We start from the raw sequence: 19,829 nt of genomic DNA on the forward strand, positions 1-19,829 counted from the left end.
TTGTGAGGTTAAATTAGTTAATGTTTCTGAAGTGGTCAGGTGGCACTACACGTTGAGTGCCATAGAAATGTGTGTAAACAACAAAAAGAGTGTGTGTCTATTATTAGACATGAAAAAATAATATATGATAGCCCCTGTGGTGTCTGGGTTTTGTTATTATGAGTTCTGAATGGCTGCAAAGTTGTTCTGTGCACAGGTTGCTGGTGGGACTGACCCTTAAGTTGTATGGTGCACTGGGAACCTTCAGGGTAAAAGGTGTTCTGTAAATATAGGGTATGATTTTATCCTACAGGACAGGGTAGGATTGGATAGGCTGCATATAAGGACCAAGGGGCAGTTGCAGAGAGGGAGGGAAATTTGGGGGACATAGACCAGGACTATTAATTCTTCTCTTTCGCAAGAACTAAATCAACTCCTAAGGGAAATAATAAAACTTTGAAAATGGTATGCAACAAATCGCATTGCCAGCAACAAACCCTGAGCCAGGAGCCCTGTCCGTGGGCAGGCCAGCTGTGTGCCCCAGTCACGGACTCCATTTCCCATACTCCCTTAGTGTCCTAATGTATTCCGTGCTCAGCCCGGCTCTGTGTGTGTGTGCGGCTCCAGTCCCTCTGAGAGTGGAGGTTCATTCACTGATTAGAGCCGGCACTGAGAGGCAGCACTGCTCCTTCTCTCACACCAATTGAGTCTCTTGATCTGGTACATGCAATCCAAGACAGCCTGCAAACACGCCCAGGACTTCCCAAGCACCACGCTCTGCTCCTGTTTCCCTGAGCCTGAAAAAGTGCAGCCACCTCCAGAGGAATTTCCACTGTGAGTACTGGCGATCACAAAGGTGTGTGTGTGTGTTTGGGGGCGGGGGGAGCTTGTGCTGGGCAGGAACCGGGGCTAACTTTCGAGTAGTGGCTCTCTCAGGGCTGCAGGGACTCTGAGCCAGGACACTGCGGCCGGTGCCTTTGGATTTCCCTGCAAATCCGGACTCGCTGCAGAGTCAAACTTTGCATGGCAAGTTTTATTTTTCCATGCAAGAATTGCCGCGAGCTCCTGAATTCCCCCAGCAAGGCAGCTGGTTAGGGGGGGTCCGGGACGGGAAAGGGGGGTCGAGTGGAGGGGGGAGGCCGGATGGGTGGGGATCATCATGATAATGGGTTAAAGTCCGACAAAAAGAGAGGATTCCCCCCCCCCCCTCATCCTTCTGCAACCCGAGAGTGGCGGAGTCTCTGGGACCATCCCCCTGTTTATTTTGCAGGGGTGCTGGCGGGGGGTGGGGGACCAGTAGGCACAAAGGGGAATCAGGTGCCGGGACAGAAGGTTTCCAAACGGAACCGAAAATGGTGCGGATCGGATTGAATTCCAAGCCGGTTATTTTAAACCGCGTTTATTTTCTATTTTATTTTTGTTGCAAGCAGGGGGGTTATTTCCTCGCTGTCCGCAGGAGCTCAGGCTGCCCTTGCTCTGGGCAGCAACAATTTCACTTCCCCGAGGCTGCAAAACAAAACAAAACAAAAAAAACTTTTTGAAAGGAAACAAATCTCTCCGCGCCCCCAGTCCCCGTCCCTCATCTGCACCGTGTTTCTCTTGTGTAAAACTCACACTCATTTCTGTGCGGTAGAAGCGCCGGCAGCCCGGCCGGCGTGGTGCTCGGAGTAGCTTGAATCTAACGCGTTTTCCTTTTTGCAATCGCGCGGTGCCCGTGTGAACTCCGGTTTGAATCCGTAGCAGAAAACACCGAGCCGGGCGGGGGATTGGATTAGGGGTTTCTGAACGTTCTTCGCAAATTGCCGCTTGTCGTGATTCTAGGGGCGGTGGAAGTTTGTAAAACTCCCCCTCCATCCCTCCCTCGAGAGACTCGCCCCCAAACCACTCTCAGATGCGAATTAAATTCACGAATCTCGGCGGGCCCCAAAATACTCGTTCTCGCTTTAGTCTTGAAAATACGATAAAGGATTCGGGTCCGTGTAAATAGTCAGCGGCAGAGGCTGAGCCCGCTCCGCATGTGAAATGCAGGGTTGCAAATCCTTCGGCCAGAGGAGGCGAAATGAAGTGAGCGTGTTTTCCCTGGTGTGTGTCCCAGAGAAAACTTTCTGCATCAGCCGCGAGTGCGCTCCGAAGATCACAGGAGCTGAATCGCTGTTAGAAACCCCCCGCCCCCCCCAAATGGAAGCAGCGAAGTCTGCAAATCGGTTGGGAGCGTGGAAAATAATTCTTCACCTTCAGCTCTAAATACATAAACCCATCTGGTTTGGCACAATGAAATCTCCTTACCGACTTGTACTGAGTGCGGCTCCTTGCACACAGGAAATGTGGATGGCGAGGGATTGTTGCCATAAAGTCAAACAGCTCCAGGTATCCTCACATTTGATGAGCTTTGTTTCTGACTCTTTTTTTTTAAGTGGAAAAAAATGCACTGACTGGACTGTAGAAATTGGGATGGAAAAGCGGCCCCCTCCCACCACTGGGAAAAGAGCGAACAGTTCCGGAGGAGACCAGAAAATCCCGTCTCCGGGTCTCTGCTCTTCCCCGACCCTCTTGTCCCCACTTTGTAACATTCTCTGTGCACGATACAACGTGCGGCGTTTAATGAGAATAGAGCAAAGGGGAGAGGAGAGCGAATTTCTCTACATGAATTTCCTTGCTCTGTTGGGGGGAATGGTTTGTTTCTGGCCAAACGAAACGACCGGGCTTGTCCCTGCAAACCCTCGCCCCCAAACTGGGAAGGCGGGGGAAGGAAAACACCTGTTTAATTTGCAGCTGGAGAAAGTCAAAGGGCTGCGCGCTTTTTTTGTTTTGTTTCTAGTCTAACCCTTGACACGCCTCCTTGGAGGGGTTTGGGGGGAGGAAAAGGTGAACTCTCAAGCAAATAACCAAATTCCCAGCAATCAGGGAAGCCCACGCGGAATAGCTGTATTTATAGTGTGCAATGAGCGGGTCTTGAGCAGAGAAACCAACCCCCGGTTTGCACTTTGCAGAGATTCGTCTGTCCGGGTTTTTGCAGCGAGCAGGGGAGGAATAGTCCCTCGTAAGCGCAGGTCGGATCAGAGCGTTCGTGGAAAAAGACCCTGGTTAATTTCTGTTGTGCTCACGCCCTGATGGGAGTTTTCCCCCCTCACTGTCCCCCTTGTAAGCAAGCCCCCGTGGGTGTTTGCCGCCCTGGGCGCGTGACAAACTAAACCCTTCTTCGCCCCTGCGAATTCTCCCTTGGATTTTCAATTTAATTTTGAAAGGCTGGGGGGGAGGGGGGAAGGACCAATCTTTTTATTTATTTTTTAAAAATCCCCTTCTTCCGCCAGCTGCTGTTTTTGCTCGTTTGCCGCCTGCTGATCGTGTTGGTAGCGGGACTAAATTTTTGCAAGAAGTTTGTTGCAAAACAAAATCGGGGGTCGCCTCTTCCCTAGCGAGGAGAAACGAGGCGACACTGGTTCTCCAGTGAGGCAGCAGATCGAACCTGATGGGGTGATTTCTGCTCCCTAAAATTGCACCGATCCTTTTCCATTTCCAGCCGAGCCTGCCGCCTCTGCTCGGTGGCATGGCCCTCCGATTTTTTTTCTAAACCGGGTTTCGTACCAGCTGCTCTTACGGGTTCCTGCAATTGGTATATTTTGCACAAATTAAAAAATGACCAGTTTTTCCTTTGTGTCTTAATCCACTGAAGAAATCTCTTCTGTGTTGGCTTTCTAGCTTGCATTTGTTTTATTTTTTACGAGGAAATCCAGTTTAGTTCAAATATATAATCCATTTGGGCACTTAAATCCCCAAACAGCTGGCATTATTTTATTTTATAATCATTGGCTTTTCTAGGCAGGACATATTTGTAAATTCCTACTTGACATTTATAGGGGGAAACTTTAATGTAAATGTATGATATGATTTAAAAAAAAAACTGTCCTAATTTCCTCTCTGTTTTTGCTAACGTTTCTAAGCTTCTTAAATAATGTGCTAATTAATTTTAAGAAGTTTGTTCCTGGAAGGAGAAAAATGTTCATTTGTCCCTTTATTTTAATTCCTGGTGTTTGGAAATGGTTGAGAAATCACAAAAATGCAACCTGTTGTAATAAATAAAGGGGTGTGTTTTGTTTATTTTAATTGATAGCAGAGAAGTGATTTGTTGATTGAAACTGGTAATGCTTTAAGAGAGGCGCGTTTTTTATTCTTTCTTTCCAGGCTGATTAGCAAAGAGGTTTTTATGCTTGTAACCGTGGTCAGCTCTATTTTCTCCACTCACACAATGTTTGTGATGCCTGCTAAATCCAACCCGTCATAGATTGACTGACATTTGTCCGTCTTTCTCTTTACCTAATTCAAACCTGTTTGCAATCTTTATAAACAGAAGAATCAGACTTGAGCTAGAGATTACTGATAAGAAGTTGTTCCTTGGTGAGATATTTTTTAACAGATCAAAGTTAAGGCTGTTGATTCAATGTGTCTTGGTTTTGGCATATTTAACCTTGCAATTAGTAACATATAGTAATCTGGCAATTTGTACACACCTTAAACAAAGTGTTTTTAAAAAATTCTTGTATATCAGAGCAATCATTTAAAAAATGAAAAATCACAATATTTTTTGGTCTGTCCATTTTACCTCGATGCTTGGTAGACACTTTATGTAGCTTCGTAGATTGATCTCTACCCCCTGCTCCCTCCACTCCTTGTTTAGTTAATTCCACAAAGACTTTTTGCAATCTGTTTGGAGTTTGTCTGATGCCGTGGAAAAGTAGCTGCTGATTTATTTGGTTGCTTTTCGATTTCTGTCTCCAGCCTGTCTTTTTTCCTCCTTTCAGTGGGGATGTCAGCTGTTATTACTTCCTATTGATCCCTTTGCAAAGTGAGAAGTGAACTAAAATTAATGTCAATTCCACTGCTCAGATCAATAGCTGGAGTTATTTTAATCTGGATTTGCACCGGGTGCTAAATTAAAAAAAATCAGCATAGAGGCAGAAAAGTAACAGTTACTTACTTTGCCTTGTGCCCACTAACTTACAGTCGCCCAAATGGTCCATCAAACTGATTATCCTGCAATCCATATTTTTTTAATTAAGAAGGTCGGTTAGTTTTCTTATTTTGGGTTCTGTATTTAAACCCATGACATTTTGACATTGGGAGTGTATTAACTATAGATTTTCATAATGACTGGTCTGCCGCAGTCTCATCTGTACATGTTGCTAATGGGGGGGTGGGGGAGACAGAGCGAAAAGGGAAGTGGGAGTTTAAAAAAAAATTAAATTTGGCTGGGCGAGATATTGTAATGTGTTGATTTATTCCCTGCATAATGAAGTTTGCAAACGAATAAGGCGGCCGGAGTGATTCACAATATCCTACAGGAGTGTCAAGTGTTGCAGCCAGAATACTAATTTATGAAATACATTTAATGTCGTGAGGTGATGGAACAAGTAAAAATAGAAAAAGAGGCAACGAGGCAGCAATGGTGCTCCTTTTTTTTTTTTTGGAAACCATATTTTCCAATGAGCTCTTAGCCCCACTGACGTATTAATGAATGTTCATTTCTGTGTGAGTGCTTATTTATTTGTATGTGCGTATTAATTTTTTTATAGCAGCCTGAAAAAAAAACAGTAACTCAAAATTCACTAGTGGATACAGTTTTGTGCTCGTGTTTTTGTGTGCGTGTGTGTGTGTGTGTTGATCAGCTTTCCTGAAAGCAGCAAAACACGCGTGTCCAGGCTTTCTGTGCTTTTACACACTGCCTTTGGCACCTTTCTCTCCCTCTCCATGGCTAGAACTTGACAGGAAAGTTATTTAAAATTTGGAAGAGAGCAAACCTGTTAATGTGAGATACATAATCTGGTAATTTAGCAATGATGTCTATAAGGAAGAGTGCCAAATGAGGAAGCTGAGAGATGATGTCCACTCATCTTTACAATTAATAGCCGTCACTGAAGCATTTGGGTACAGGATGGGAGAAAGGAAATGTTATCATTGGACTACATTAAAGTCACAGACTGGATTTCATACAGTTTGTTAAGCGAGGTTCCCTCATTCATGGAATACAAAAGGCACTCCATTAGGAAGAGACTCTTTCAGTAAGTTTTATTTGAGATGTTTGACCCTCTGGACTTGAGAGAGACAATTTGTAACAGGTTTTTATTATTATATGATTTTCTTAGCCCTTTGAGCTGTGGCAGGCTAGTATATTGTTTCAAAGTTGTAGTTCTTGTATTTTAAGACAGGTCTTAGGGCCTGAATGGAAGGCAGCGGAACCTTAAAAGAAAAGGCACTAGGTTGATCGGGAAAGAAAATACCAGACCAAACCATTAAAACAGAAAACGCAGAGAGATACAGAAGGAAGGATTTTTCTGCCTCTCGTTTGTGGCTGGGCGAATGGATCTGGCCAAGCTAGGAGGCTCAGCAAAATGCAAGCCAGAAATTTTGTTAACATTTTCCTCTAAATGTTAATGGCACATACAGAGCAGTTTACAAATCTACTTAAGAGCTAGTGCATTAGGAACTAAAATTACTGATCCGTTCTCCGCTGTCCCCGACCCGAAAGGCAGACATTTGCAGAGATCACATGGCAGAGGCACCCATTATCATTTTAAATATTGTCAGAGACGCCAGGCATTTTATTGATGAAGTCTCCGTGCCTTTAAAAAAAAAAAGAAAGTGTGTGCACACTCTGTGTGTGTGTGTGTGTGTGTGTGATATGATTATGTAAAATGTATACCTGCATATGTGCATGTACCTACACATACATAATGTGTGAGAAAAATAGACATTAGAAAAATATTACAGACATTCCATATGCATCATAGGCAGTATAAACAACTGTATAAATGTTTATTTCTGTTCATGTAATTATGTTCAATAGATATGATATGTTTTACATATATTGAATTGTGATGATCAATTGAGGGGAATGTCTCTTAATTTTAGACAACACCGAGATTATTGACATGTGGGGATATTTATATTACAAATAAATCCTTTATGCTAATGCCTTTGGTAGGATTTTTCCCTCTGTCACATGGAGTCGGCCAAAGTTGGTTACACCCGTGTGTGAAGTTGTCTGTTGATTTTCGTGAATGAGAACATGGGCGTGTTGCTGGGCAGTTGGTTCTAACTCATCTGGCCTTCCCACTGCATGGAGTGTTCCGAAGAAGCAAGTGCAGAAGCCTCACCACTTGTGTTTTCTCTTCCCTTCTGTTTCTCTGCAGCTTTGGGACAGCGATGATGCCTCAGTGATCTCCCTGCTCCAAAACCAGGCCTCGCTTGACTTTCCTTCCAGGGAAGATTGTTCCCCTTGTGACCCTGCTGAGGAAAGAGACTCCAATGGACTTACACCGGGCAGCCTTCAAGATGGAAAACTCATCCTATCTTCCCAATCCGCTGGCATCTCCGGCCCTGATGGTTCTCGCCTCCACTGCTGAAGCCAGCCGGGACGCTTCCATCCCCTGTCAGCAGCCAAGACCCTTTGGAGTCCCGGTATCAGTGGATAAGGACGTGCATATCCCCTTTACCAATGGCTCGTATACTTTTGCCTCCATGTATCACCGGCAAGGTGGGGTGCCAGGGGCATTCGCGAACCGTGACTTTCCCCCATCCTTGCTGCACCTCCACCCCCAGTTTGCACCCCCTAACTTGGACTGCACACCAATAAGTATGTTGAACCACAGCGGCGTTGGGGCTTTCCGCCCCTTTGCCTCCACTGAAGACAGGGAGAGCTACCAGTCGGCCTTTACGCCGGCCAAACGCCTGAAAAACTGCCATGACACGGACTCGCCCCACCTGCGCTTCTCGGACGCTGATGGCAAGGAGTATGAGTTTGGAACCCAGCTCCCTTCCAGCTCCCCTGGCTCACTCAAACTCGATGACACAGGGAAAAAGATCTTTGCAGTCTCTGGCCTCATTTCTGACCGGGAGACCTCGTCCAGTCCTGAAGACCGAAACGACAGATGTAAGTACCTCCGTTACCCCTCTCGGCTTTACTTTGCTGTGCCTCATTGAGATGCTCAACAGGTGCGTCGTTTTGTTGTGCTGCGGTTCCTGCTGAAGGAATGGGCACAATGTCCTTTCCTTCATGCTGAGTTACATGATAAAATGGTGCCTTGTTTTTCTTAAATGGACATTGATGGATTTCACGGTAAGGTGTATTGGAAGGAAACCCATTTTCAAATGCACCTGCTTGAAACTGGGGGTGCTAAGCACGGAAAGATGTCCGTGCCTCAAAGCAGGGAGATATACTCTGGTGCGTGTGTGTGGGGGTGTGTGTGTGTACACAGAAGGGTGCATCTTTAGTATACAACTAGAACTTTTCTCAGGGAGCTTATCAGTTAAAACTGCACACACTGCTCCCTTTGATATTTTTCCTCTGACCTCTTCGTCACATGCTCAGTTCTTGTACCTAGGATATCAGCCTTCATGCTTTGCTCCTCAGAACAGGACAAAGTTCCCTTATGTGCTATTTCACACACTAGTATTTTGGGCACTCGAGCTCTTTCCTAGAGACATAAAGCTGATTATGCTCGTATGGTTCAATAAGTGACCCCCAAAATAGGCTGTGTACTTTCTCTGGAGCCCCGCTTTGCATGGCCACTGAAAGGCGATCTGTCCCTTCAAGGATCAGCAATTGAAACCCGCCTAACATATGCTACTGTAACAACTCTCTGTTCTTCAGTCACCTTTTCCGTCGCAGTATCTCTGCTGGAGGAGGGTAGGCTACCCCAGCCCCCCCCTTGCATGAAAAGCTGAACCATTCAGTGGGGGAACACCATTCTGGGGAGCTGTCTTGAGAGAACAGGGCCTGCAGTCCCCGACTTCAGAGCAATAAGATGTGCCAACATTTAGCCGGTGTGATCTCCTTTAAACACAAATGCTTAGTTCAGATGCCAAAATGGTTTTGTTTCCACATGGGCCCCTTTGTACATTCTTGTGGATTTTCTTCTTTTTAAAAAATTATTATTTTGCAAAGAAAACTGCAGCCCAGCTCCCCCACTCCCCTTCAGATACGATTTTTCTTCTCCCCTTTATGATGCCGAGGAGAGTAATAGAGACGTTGCGGCTCTCTCTCCCCTGTCGGCACTGCTTCCTCAGGCTGTCTCCTTGAATTAGGCACTGTGTTAACTTACCAGCACTAAAAGGTATCTGCCTACGCCCAGCGTACTTTTTCAATAAAAGTCATCATAAAATCAACCTGCCTTGTAAATCCATCGCTCTTTGGTTTTGAAATATGTTGCCAGTGTGTCTTTTATGTCAGCGTTTGCAAGTGTGGGACGATTCCCACTGAAGACAGAAGCCTTGTGCTTCTCACAGCACAAATGTGATCTCTCTTTCCCCCTATATTACTTTCTGTGCATTAGAACTGCTTTCCTTGTTCCGTGTCTCCTCAGCAGGGTTGTTAATATGTAGGTATAACTGTTGGAGGTGGAAGCGTGTAGGTGGGGTAGAGCTCTCATTTTGAGGGGTGGGGGAAGGAAGGTGGGATCACGGTGTCTAAAGATATCCTGTGTTGATGTTTTATGGATCTTTCCCCTTTATCAATATAATCTGGGTGTGGAAATGAAGCTTGCTGAAATGAATACTTGGGGAGATAACGGCGGAAGAGCAGGTCTGCTAGCAAAATGAATTTAAAGCGCATCAGCTGCTGTGTATCTTGCTAGCAAAATCCTGTCAGATAGCTGATTTAAAGGAGTAAATCTGGTAAATGAATTAGACCACATGTAGCCCAGCAGTGGCCAGAACAGCAGATACAGGCACATGCTCCTGTGTGGAAGGGATAAATCTTGTCTTCACCAGGACTGTGTGCTCTATGTGGGCGCTGTACTCCTGAAAAATAAATAAGTACTTCACAGAGGAGTAAGGCTGCTAACGGAATGCACACCGAGGCATTGGCTTCCCCATGCCCACTGGGAATGTTTAGACAGCGGGATTATAATGAGAGAGGCAGAATAACAACTTTGCAAGTTGCTTCAAAAACTTGTGAACATGTGAAAAGTTTTTTTCCCTCTTTCCTTAGAAGAGACATAGAAACTGGTTAAAGTGATTAGCCTTTGCACTAGGGCAAAATGAATGCAGGCATCGCAACCAGCGGGATAGAGTGCTGACTAAAATATTAGAGAGAAACTAGTTTTATTTTAGTTTGTAATGACTGGATTAATTTTCTCTCTTCTGGCTTTTAAAATTTGTTTTAATATCTTCCCAGGTTTTAGACACAATTGCTAACATAACCATTTATAACACTGCCTGCATAACACTTGGGATGCATATTAGCACAACATCCGTTCATGTTTTAGTAATCTTAAAGTTGTAAAATTTAAGGTAAATTTGACCTTTCCTCCTTCCCATCGTATTTAGCTGTTGCACCAAAGAGCATGTTTTCTGTGTATGTCAGAATCTTAAATACATTACCACAGTGGGTTTATTTACTGTGGGGATGGGATTTTGAAAATGTGTCTTAATTATCTTTATATGGCAGTTTTTAGAAAGGAAAAACTTGAGGGATGACACGGCTGACTGGCTGCACCACGGAACCTGTCATGTTCTGAGATGTGTATACATATTTGCAGGGTTCTTTATGCTTGTACACAAAAATATATTTAAGGGCCTTTAAAATTTCTCATCATTAACCCTCAGGAAGTTTCTTGGGTTCCTTGTGTGAACAGTGTACGTAACCCTTTAGGAAAGAAGGGTCATAGTGTAGGGTCCATTGCAGGGAAATAGTTCTGTGGACAAGCAAAAGTGGATAGATGGGCGTAATGACGCTCCAGCAGATCAGCAAAGTCTTTATGTATTCAATAGAGGCTCTTCAGAATTGCAGGATTCAATTGTTTATTTGTATTTTTCAAAATCCTGCAAGGGATTAGACCATGCAATGGGTGAATGACTTCATTGCATTACACACATCCCTTGTACCATCACAGACAAACATTTTCAAATGGTTTAGAATATTTTTATACTGTTCTAACTTTAGAGATGATTTTCTGAGAAATTTTCCTTTCTTAAAAAAAAGAACCCAAAAAATATGTAATAGTGTGTCAAGCCATAAATGTATAGTAGCACAGACGGAGCCCACTCTATGCAGCCTGTATCCATATGCAGCTGGAGATACACTGTGTGTGTGTGTGTGTGTGCGCACACGTACTCTTACGACCACATTCTCATTCTAATTACATCATTATGATCAGGATCTGGTCCTTGATGCATGTATGTGGGTTAGGAGAGATCATGTATTTCTCAGCGAGAACCACCGTTTTATTTTTAAGTCAGGAGGTTGCTTTCAAATTCTGTGAGTATGTTGGAGCCCCAGGTCAGACTGCTAATGAATTATCGAGGCATGGATGGAGCGTGTTTGTGTTAATAGTCATTTTGTAAATCTGTTAGAATTTTTCTGTGTTTGGGCAAGTTGCCTGTGACTGTAGGATGCTGCTCTCGGGATGTCGAGAGAGACTGTGCGTACCATAGGAAACGTGTGTAAACGACATACTCCATCCAGGGAGGAGATGTAACTGTTTGTTTAGACATATGCTTTGGACGGAGCCGTTCTGGTTAGATGCTCGCTGGGAAAGATAATGATATTTATAGAACAGTTTAGGCGCTTCTTGTACAGTGTGTGTTACAGACACTGACAAACACATTTCATGGAGCTCTTTAAATATATGTATCTTCATTAATGTAGGTTTCCAGCAGCAGTGGAAGTAAATGCTACGTTCCCATGTGATAGACATCTATGATCTTCAGTGAAAATGAGCCCCAGTTTTATTCTGGGCTTTCTAATAAAAAATTGTCATGATTGAGCCTTGCAAACAACACAGCATCACCCCCCTCCAGCAGAGCAAGCTGGCAGGCAACATCCACGCCAGAGCCTGGCTGGGTTTGGCAGAGATCTCTCCGCCTGTTGCGGTGCAGAGCTTCCCGTATAGCCTCCCTAGAAACGACTGTCTCCACAGCACCTTGAGATGCTTCCAAACTAAGGTGACTAGAGAGCAAATGTGAAAAATCGGGATGGGGTTGGGGGGTAATAGAAACCTAGATAAGTAAAAGACCCCAAAATTGGGACTGTCCCTGTAAAATTGGGACATCTGGTCACCCTAGTCCAAACGCTCCACAGTCCGCATTTCAAGACTGCAACAGCAACCTTTTTTTGGTGATCGTTCACTTATTCTTTATAATGTGTTTTCTTTGCTATGTTGTGGAGAAGCATGGTCTGTGTTAGTGAACGCTAGTGAACATGAGCCAGGAGACCAGGGTTCTTTTCTTCCAGCTCTGCCACTGGCTCTTTTTTTTGCCCAGTTTTGACATCTGTAACATGATAATACCTAACAGCTAACATTGTTCTAAGAAGTAATTAGTTAATTTGCCAGTACTTTGAGATCTTTGGTCCTCCCCAGTGACTTTCATCCAAAGTAGTGATGGCATTTATTCATATTATTTTTACTCTTACGTTACAATAAATAAAAAAATAACTTGGATTATTGGGACGCTGTCAATTTGATCAAGGTCCCGGTTCTCCTCCCTGTGATTATAGATGTGCCTCAGTATGGAAGGGAGGTTCTCATTCCAATTTAGGATTATTGTTTTTTTAAATCTCTAGTTTGAGCTTTTTAAACTAATGATTTAATATCTACAAAGTGCTGTGAAAATGTAAATCTCTGTTTAGGTGCTAAGCATTACTTCTACTATCAGAGTTTTTATTTCTTAATAATTGTTCTAAATGGAACAAAGATGGCTTTTAGAACAGATCTCAAGCATAAGTCCAGGAGTGCACAATATGATCTACCCTCTTAGGGCATGTGCCTGTCTGTGTTTGTGTTTATATAGTAGGACCTACACTAATTGGTGAGTTTTGTGGAGGAGTGTGTGGATAGAGGAGGTGTCTCCTCTCTGAATTATTCTATGGCACAGCAGTGGATTTGAGGGGGAATATTCGCTGCTGAAGGATCAGAGCTGTTCCTACACTAATCACCACTTTCCAGGTAGCTTAGAATAGGGACCTAAAACAAAGTGACACTATGTTGTTAATAATCATCCATGACCAGGTGAGATCGAGTGCTTAATACAGCTCATGAAATAATACAATAAAACAAGTGAAACAATTACATTTCCATTGTGTGTGTGGGTAGATATAGAGAAGGCCACATTTCTATCTCTGTTACACCAGTGAAAATGCAGTGAATTCAGTGGAGTTGCTCTGGATTTTCCACTGGGTAGGATGGAGGTCAGAACCTGGCCCTGCGTTAGCCGCGGGAGTATACAGCAATCTCCTTCTTTTTGTTTTTTTGGCAACAACCTTTCTGTGCCCTCGGCAAACTGTTGCCGAGACTCCTTTTCATGCTGTTTGATTTAATTGTCTTGTTGGGATAAAGAAATGTTTGAACAGCTAAAGTGGGGAAGGGCTGGATGGGAGCAGCCCCTGCCGGCTGCAGGGCCATCTGGCCTGGCTTGGATCCGTCGGTCTCCAGTTTATATTTCTCTTTCTGTTATTCGGGGCTATCTTGCGCACTTGGAATGTCTAATCACCATGGTGAGAAAACGGACACTGCTGCCTCTTGCACACCCTCCCCCCCCCCCGCTTCCCTTGCCATCAATTGTCATGCAGAACCGATCCAAGTGACCGTTTTACTGGCAGCCATCATTTGCTGTCTTTGCCTGGCTCTGGGCAGAAGGATGGCTTTTAATTGATCATTTGGGTGGGAGGGCCGGGGCTGTTTTCTCCTCCAAAATGTTTCCCCACATAGCCTCTGCCACCCGGCCATATTTCCTGTGAGCTCAGAACAGCCAGCAATTTCTTGTGCCCTGGTCTTCCTTTCGGCCGTCTGATAGCTGGCTTATGTGGCACTCCAAAGGGTTTATGACAGCAGCTCTACGAGCTCAGAGCAAAATGTAAATGACATATTCATCTGTCTACAACTGCAGAAATGGGCACACATACAGTAAATATTGATCAGTCTCTTTTGCTCTGTGTGTGTGTATATGCATATGTATTTATTATACAGTTACAGGGCAAACTCTGAATCTCAATGGTTAATTGGCAAACCAAATGTTTCTAAAAAAAAAAGCCACAACAAAAAAACCAAAAAAAAAACCCCTGGTGGCCAAATCCTGCTTCTCAACAAAGATTATACCAGAGGTTGAGCTGGGCTGAAGTCTCATTAATAAGACTTAACTGCTTTCACAGAATTATACAAAGGAAGGGGGAGGCTGACTGTGTGGTTAAAGCATTGAATTGGGTGCTAGAAGTCCCCAGACTTGCAGTGATCTTCAGCAAGTCTCTGAACCTCAGTTTTACCATCTATAAAATGGGCATAATACCTACCTACCTCTCAGCAGCTTGTATGGTGCTTTGAGATCCCCTGATAAAAGGCACTATGTGTTGTTATTAATATAGTATGGTTAGAATATTATGTACTAATATTTTCCACTACAGCTAAACTTCAGTTATTAAAGGCAATGGCCAAAGCGCTCTTAATGAGCCAGTATCTCTGATAGTTAAAACACTGATCTGTTATTTTATTTGCTAACTTGTAGAATTTAGGAATTAGCAGTGGAGTGTCCTACTTGTTCTGCATCGATGGTGTAAGGAATTAGTAGGGTTCTGCTCTGTGTGTGTGTGCAAGCATGAGAGACCGAAAAAAGAAAGAATAAGTATTTTTGCCTTCATTATTTTTTTTCTCTCAGCTTTGCTGGTCTCAGAAACTTTCCTGGGCATTTCTTGGATATTAACTGTCTTCAAGGAAAAGAAAATTCTCAGAAGTGCAGACTAACAGAAGTCCAAGGGCTCGATTCTGCTCCCTAAGGTTGAAAGCCTACAATGGATGGGGTATATTTAACGTCTGGTCGTTTCTGGAACTCTTCCTGGGAGAAATTTTCTGAGGCCGTCTTTGAGCTGTTTGGTGCCCCTTGATTGGGTTGGTTGGTTGATGTCTTTTGGACACATCACATCAGAACAGCAAAATTAATTTTCTTCCTCCTTCATTCGCCTCTCAAGGAAGCTGAAAAATGGTAGAATTATGTTTTATACTAGATTTTATGATTCACCTCCCATCCTTATTTGGTTAATATCTGTAAGAATAAAATGTATTCTGTGTATACTTGTGTAATACTTGATTAAGGTAAATAACCGCCATCTAAAATCTGCCTTACCCTAATCTGCATGAGGAGCACTGCGTAAGAGTATCTGTAGAGAGAATACACTGTACCCATCTGTATACCATTACTCTATTTTATTGAGAATTTCTGGTGTAAATATCCACCGAGGGCAAAGTTTTCTTTTAATACTTGTCCATCAACAAAAAGCAGACACTGAAAGCGAACCGTAACAATTTTTATCCAGCAATTCATGTCACTAACGGTCGTCCTCCATGTCTTTTTGTTTGATAGCCTATGAATTTTTCACTCTCTCTCTTCTTCAAGAGAGAACAGCAGATTTGGGGACTTTTGAGGACATTTTGCTGCTGTGCAGAGGAAATGAAATTCTTTCTTAAAATATATTTCTAACTGGGACATCAACTCCTGTAACGTGAGAGTATGTCCTTATGCATTGCCCCCCTGAAAAGGGCATATGTCTTTTTTTCTGGATTTACATGTCTGGTGTATCTGTCACTGTATGTACAGGAAGCTCTATTGACATGTGATAAGCATGATATATCATGTTTGTGTATAGCAACATGTGATCTGTAGACCTTCCAATTAGCTAACAGGAATAATTTACTGATATGAGTTGGATTACCCCCGTCCCGCCCCCCCCCGGAGTGGTGAAGTATTTTACGGCCGCATGGATCAAATCTTGCAGTCCTTATTTAGGGCTCAATCCTGCAGTACCGTAGCCACAGGAATTGACCTACTGGGTGGTGGTCTCCTTTTGCTTACACTGGTGTAAATCAGGAATGATGCCGTTAAGGTCAATTTGATTTACAATGGTGCAAAACTGGTTTGAGAGGAGAATCTGGCTCACTGGCTTGTGTAGGATTTTCCAGGTCAGGGAGGACTAAACGCATAAAGCTTTGCAGGATCTAGTCCTTTGAAGTCCTATCTGCATCTGTCATCTTGTGTGTGTGGCAGTGGGTTTTTTTTTTCCTCTTTAAAACATTGATTGTGGTTTTATAAACCAGTCATTCTCCAAAGATCAGGGTAACGCTCTCCACTCCTGCAACTGGTTGCAGTCATTTTGTGCTGCGGCAATGCACTGAGCTACAGGAAAGGGGAAAAGTAGGATTGGGAAAGGGTGGGATAAAGAAAGATTTCGTGCTCTAAGTGCTGGTAGCTCAGAGGAAAAAGGAGAGTCTCTTGCTGTCCATGTTTCTTGTCTCTTTCATTAGGGTGAAGCGATTCTTAAAGTTTGGGGACAGCATCATGGTACTTTTCATCATTTTAGGACACTATTAAAATCACCTTTGTTTAAATCCCTTCTGTCCTGGAAACTTGAAACAGAAATCTGCTTTCTTACCAGCATCTCTTCCCTCCACTGAACAAATATGCTTTATTCTTGTGGGTTGCCTGTGAGTGTTCGTTTTATGGTATATATTCATTTTCATGAGAGAAAATAAAGACACTAAAACCTTTCTTTTGAAGGGAAAACATAAAAACTTATACAAGGGTTTTGTACAGATGCAAAAGACATTATCAGTTTGTCTGTTTGTCTGCTTGTGGTGTCGTAGATCCTTATGGACTTGTTCTTGTCAGAAGAACAAAACCAAAGTTCTAGCTTTGCAAAGACATGCTGGTGTAACCCTGCTGGCTTGCTGAGTTTTTGCTGATTTACACTGCTGGAAAGGAAGGCGGTCAGGCCAGCAATACACTTCAGCTACATGCACAACCTGACTTTAATCTGTGGTTTCACTGGTGTGGCAGGGCTGCCGCAGAATGAGTGTGCCCTTCAGAGTTCTCGCTTGAAAAATTAAGCAAAAAGTGATTGGACGTCAATTAGTAGGAAAACAATGCATTTATGGGACAAAGGCTTATTGTCAGGGCCGCCGAGGGCGGGTTCAGGCCCCAGTGAGAAAAATTTTTTGGGCCCCCCAGCAAGGGTGGGCTGGCTAAACAGGGACGAAGCTGGGGAAGCCAGGCTCCGGACCCCCTTCTGGACTGCTCGGCCCGGGTAATTTTGTACCGGCTTCTGCCCTCCCCGCTTCGTTGGCCCTGCTCATTGTAGCATCGACTCCCAGTGGCACCAGGTCTTGTAAATAGAATGAGAAGTCGATCAGGAAAATTGAAATGAGCAGAAAGTTACATTTCAGTTTGTTGGACTTTTCAGTGTGAATCATTTTGATTCTAATCAATAAAATTTAACTCCTCTGTGTCTCTCTCTCCCCTAAACCAATTCTCCTTAAAAATGACTCTCCATTTTGATATATTTTTTTATTTCACTCATCTCTAAAACCCACAGATCAAATGCTGCTTGGCGTGTGAAATTGTCTGACCTGCAGAATCCTCTGCTATGGGGAGCCACAAGGTAGAGCTTCAGCAGAGAGGCTGTTTGGTCAGTAACACTGGTGGAAGGAGCATCTGGGAACTAGACTATTCCTCTGTTCTCACCTTTACACTTTAAAAGTGTTTTTAGAAAGCCCTGTCAAAGTCCTCGGGTGGTGGCTGTGTGGCTCAGAGGGTGCGGTTGTAATGCCGGGCGTGACACCTTTGGCAAGTCACTTCTTCTCTCTGTGCCTCTTTTCTATTTACATTGCAAGGTCTTTGGGGCAGGGACTGTCTCACCGGGCGGGTGGGACTGTTATACAAACAGTATAAAACACAGATATTGAGGAGAGGGCTCCTTGGGAACCGAGAATCCTCATCAAAGAGCCACCTGCTGCCCAGGCGTCCTGGTGGCTACAGCTGGGGGCCGAGGGAGTGACTGAATGACAGACGCTTCGCAGTGGCCCGGCCATTCGGCAGCTTGAGTCACCACTGCGCGCACAGGCCAGCTTTCGACAGCCTTGTCTTGTGTCTGCAGGGCCCGATCCTGCCCAGTGCTGAATGTTCTCCGCTGCCGTGGCTGGAGAGTGCAGGAGAGGCTGCTCCACACTAGTGTAATGCCGCTGAGGGGCCACAGCTCCAAGGCCAGCGAGGAGCCGGCCTGCAAACCAGTTTCACCTCCAGTCACCAGGGCTGTGATGAATCGTGAGGCTGGCTGGCAGGCTGTTTTTAACCCTTCCACGGGGTTTGTTAGCTTCTGCTCATTTGGCTTTCTGAATGGGGAGCTGGAGGAGCCATCGGTGACCTCGGTAGCTCTGGGTGAAGAGAGGGGAGCCAGCTAATCGGGTTCATGGTGCCAGCGCCAGCCTGAGTTCTTACATGGGGATGGGCCGCTCAGGGGAGAGGAGCGTCGGGAAGACAGGGAGCGTCGGCACCCACACTGCTGCTGTGCCCCTCGCCCTTTATTCCCATCACTATCTCCACCCTAGGCCTTGGTACACAGGACTCTTAAGTGCTGTTGATATTAGTAGTAAATTAACCAGAAGCCCAGGTAGCACCGGGCTGTGCTTTTCTCGCTTGATATTTGAGTTCAGGCCCTGCAGTGCATTAGGTTTTGTAGTATCATCCTGGTCCCAATTACAAAACCGTGGCATGTCCAATAGTCTCTGTTCATTCAGGAATTGGGACGGCAGTGGGAGAAGGGGTAGCAGGTCAGACAGGGCAAAGGGATGTTGACAGAACTGTCTGTGGGAGGGGGTGGGGAGGTGCCTCGAGTGGCATAGTTGGGGACAGTCCCTGCAGATCCGGGTATTGGCAGAACTGAGGGATGGGGCAGGACGGACATAGCAGGGGGGCTGAAGGTTGGGACCGATGTGTTTGCAGAGTTCTGTTGTATGGCTGGAAGTTGTGTGGGACAGCACTGGAATAACGGGGCTGCAGGTATGTTTCTAGTTAAGGCAGAACTATGTAGGGGGCCCAGGAGCTATGTAGGGGCGAAGGGCTGGTGGCTCAGGACAGGCGTGTAGGCAAAATTGCCGAGCGGAAGTTTGCGCAGCTCGTGCCTACATTAATGAATAGTCCGTGTGAGTTCTAAACGTCACACTGCGTCCCACCCACTCCTGAATGTGGAAGCTACAGGGCAATACAGAGAGAACCTGTGTAAATTAGAAGTGATGTCAGTAGCGTTACACGGGCGTAAATCTGATGTAGTGTAGTCGAGATCAGGCCCAGAGTTTATACTGCACACCCGGGAAGACCGGAGCCATAAAATAAAGATATGTTCTCCTTATTAGCTCACCTCCTTTAGAAACACTCAAAGGCCCCAGACCTGCCCTGGAGCGTGTGGGTATCTCTTCCTGAAGTTCCTGCCCCAGTTCTGCCAGTGACAGCTCAGTGCCAGGGCTGTGTTTGGGGAAGTCACAGAAGTGCTGGATTGCAACGCTAATGAAGGGAGGGTCTGATTCCACTCATGTGCCCAGATGGGGGCATTGGCACCGCCAGGGGAGGGGTAAGGGAAATTCCAGGGTAGTCGCATGGTGTGTTTGGTGGCTGTTTTTCTTTGGATAGGCTTCTTAGAGAAGATTGTTGTGTGTTTTTTGCTAGCCGCCACTGTGTGCTCGGCACTTCAGTGATATCCAAGAAGGTACAGGCCCAGCCCCAAATTGCTCACAGTCTAAAGAAATTTTTTATTATTAACTTTTATTTTTTTTGCACATTTCTAACCTGCCCATCACAGCAATTTTAACAGTGCAGGACAAATTCATTCTTGGCGTAAGTGAGCACACCTCCTGTTAACTCACTCCTGGCAGGAAGGCTGGCGTGTCAGGGAGGGCAGTGGCCATGCGCTTGGAAGATCTGGGTTCACTTCCTAGCTGTGCCATTGCCCCTCTGTGACACCCTGGGCAAATCAGTTACTTTCTCAGTGCCTGCCTGGTCAGTTGGGATTGCAATACTTTTCTGCCATACTGGGTTGGGGA

At 44.8% G+C, this 19,829-nt stretch overlaps 1 protein-coding gene across 3 annotated transcripts in view; it reads left to right on the forward strand.

The window, feature by feature from the left end:
• The first annotated feature begins 687 nt into the window (after positions 1 to 687).
• Positions 688 to 19,829, forward strand: part of RNF220 (ring finger protein 220) — a 338,401-nt gene continuing 319,259 nt past the window's right edge. The window contains exons 1-2 of one of the 3 annotated variants that reach the window (XM_075067568.1): positions 688 to 813; positions 7,167 to 7,906. In XM_075067568.1, coding sequence (XP_074923669.1) covers positions 7,282 to 7,906 — 625 coding nt within the window. In that variant the 5' untranslated portion in view covers positions 688 to 813; positions 7,167 to 7,281. The remainder of the gene's footprint in view (positions 814 to 7,166; positions 7,907 to 19,829) is intronic. The other 2 variants (XM_032765616.2, XM_032765614.2) reach the window with 2 other exon arrangements.

Source organism: Chelonoidis abingdonii, chromosome 7, assembly GCF_003597395.2.
Source record: "Chelonoidis abingdonii isolate Lonesome George chromosome 7, CheloAbing_2.0, whole genome shotgun sequence".
Taxonomy (NCBI): Eukaryota; Metazoa; Chordata; order Testudines; family Testudinidae; genus Chelonoidis; species Chelonoidis abingdonii.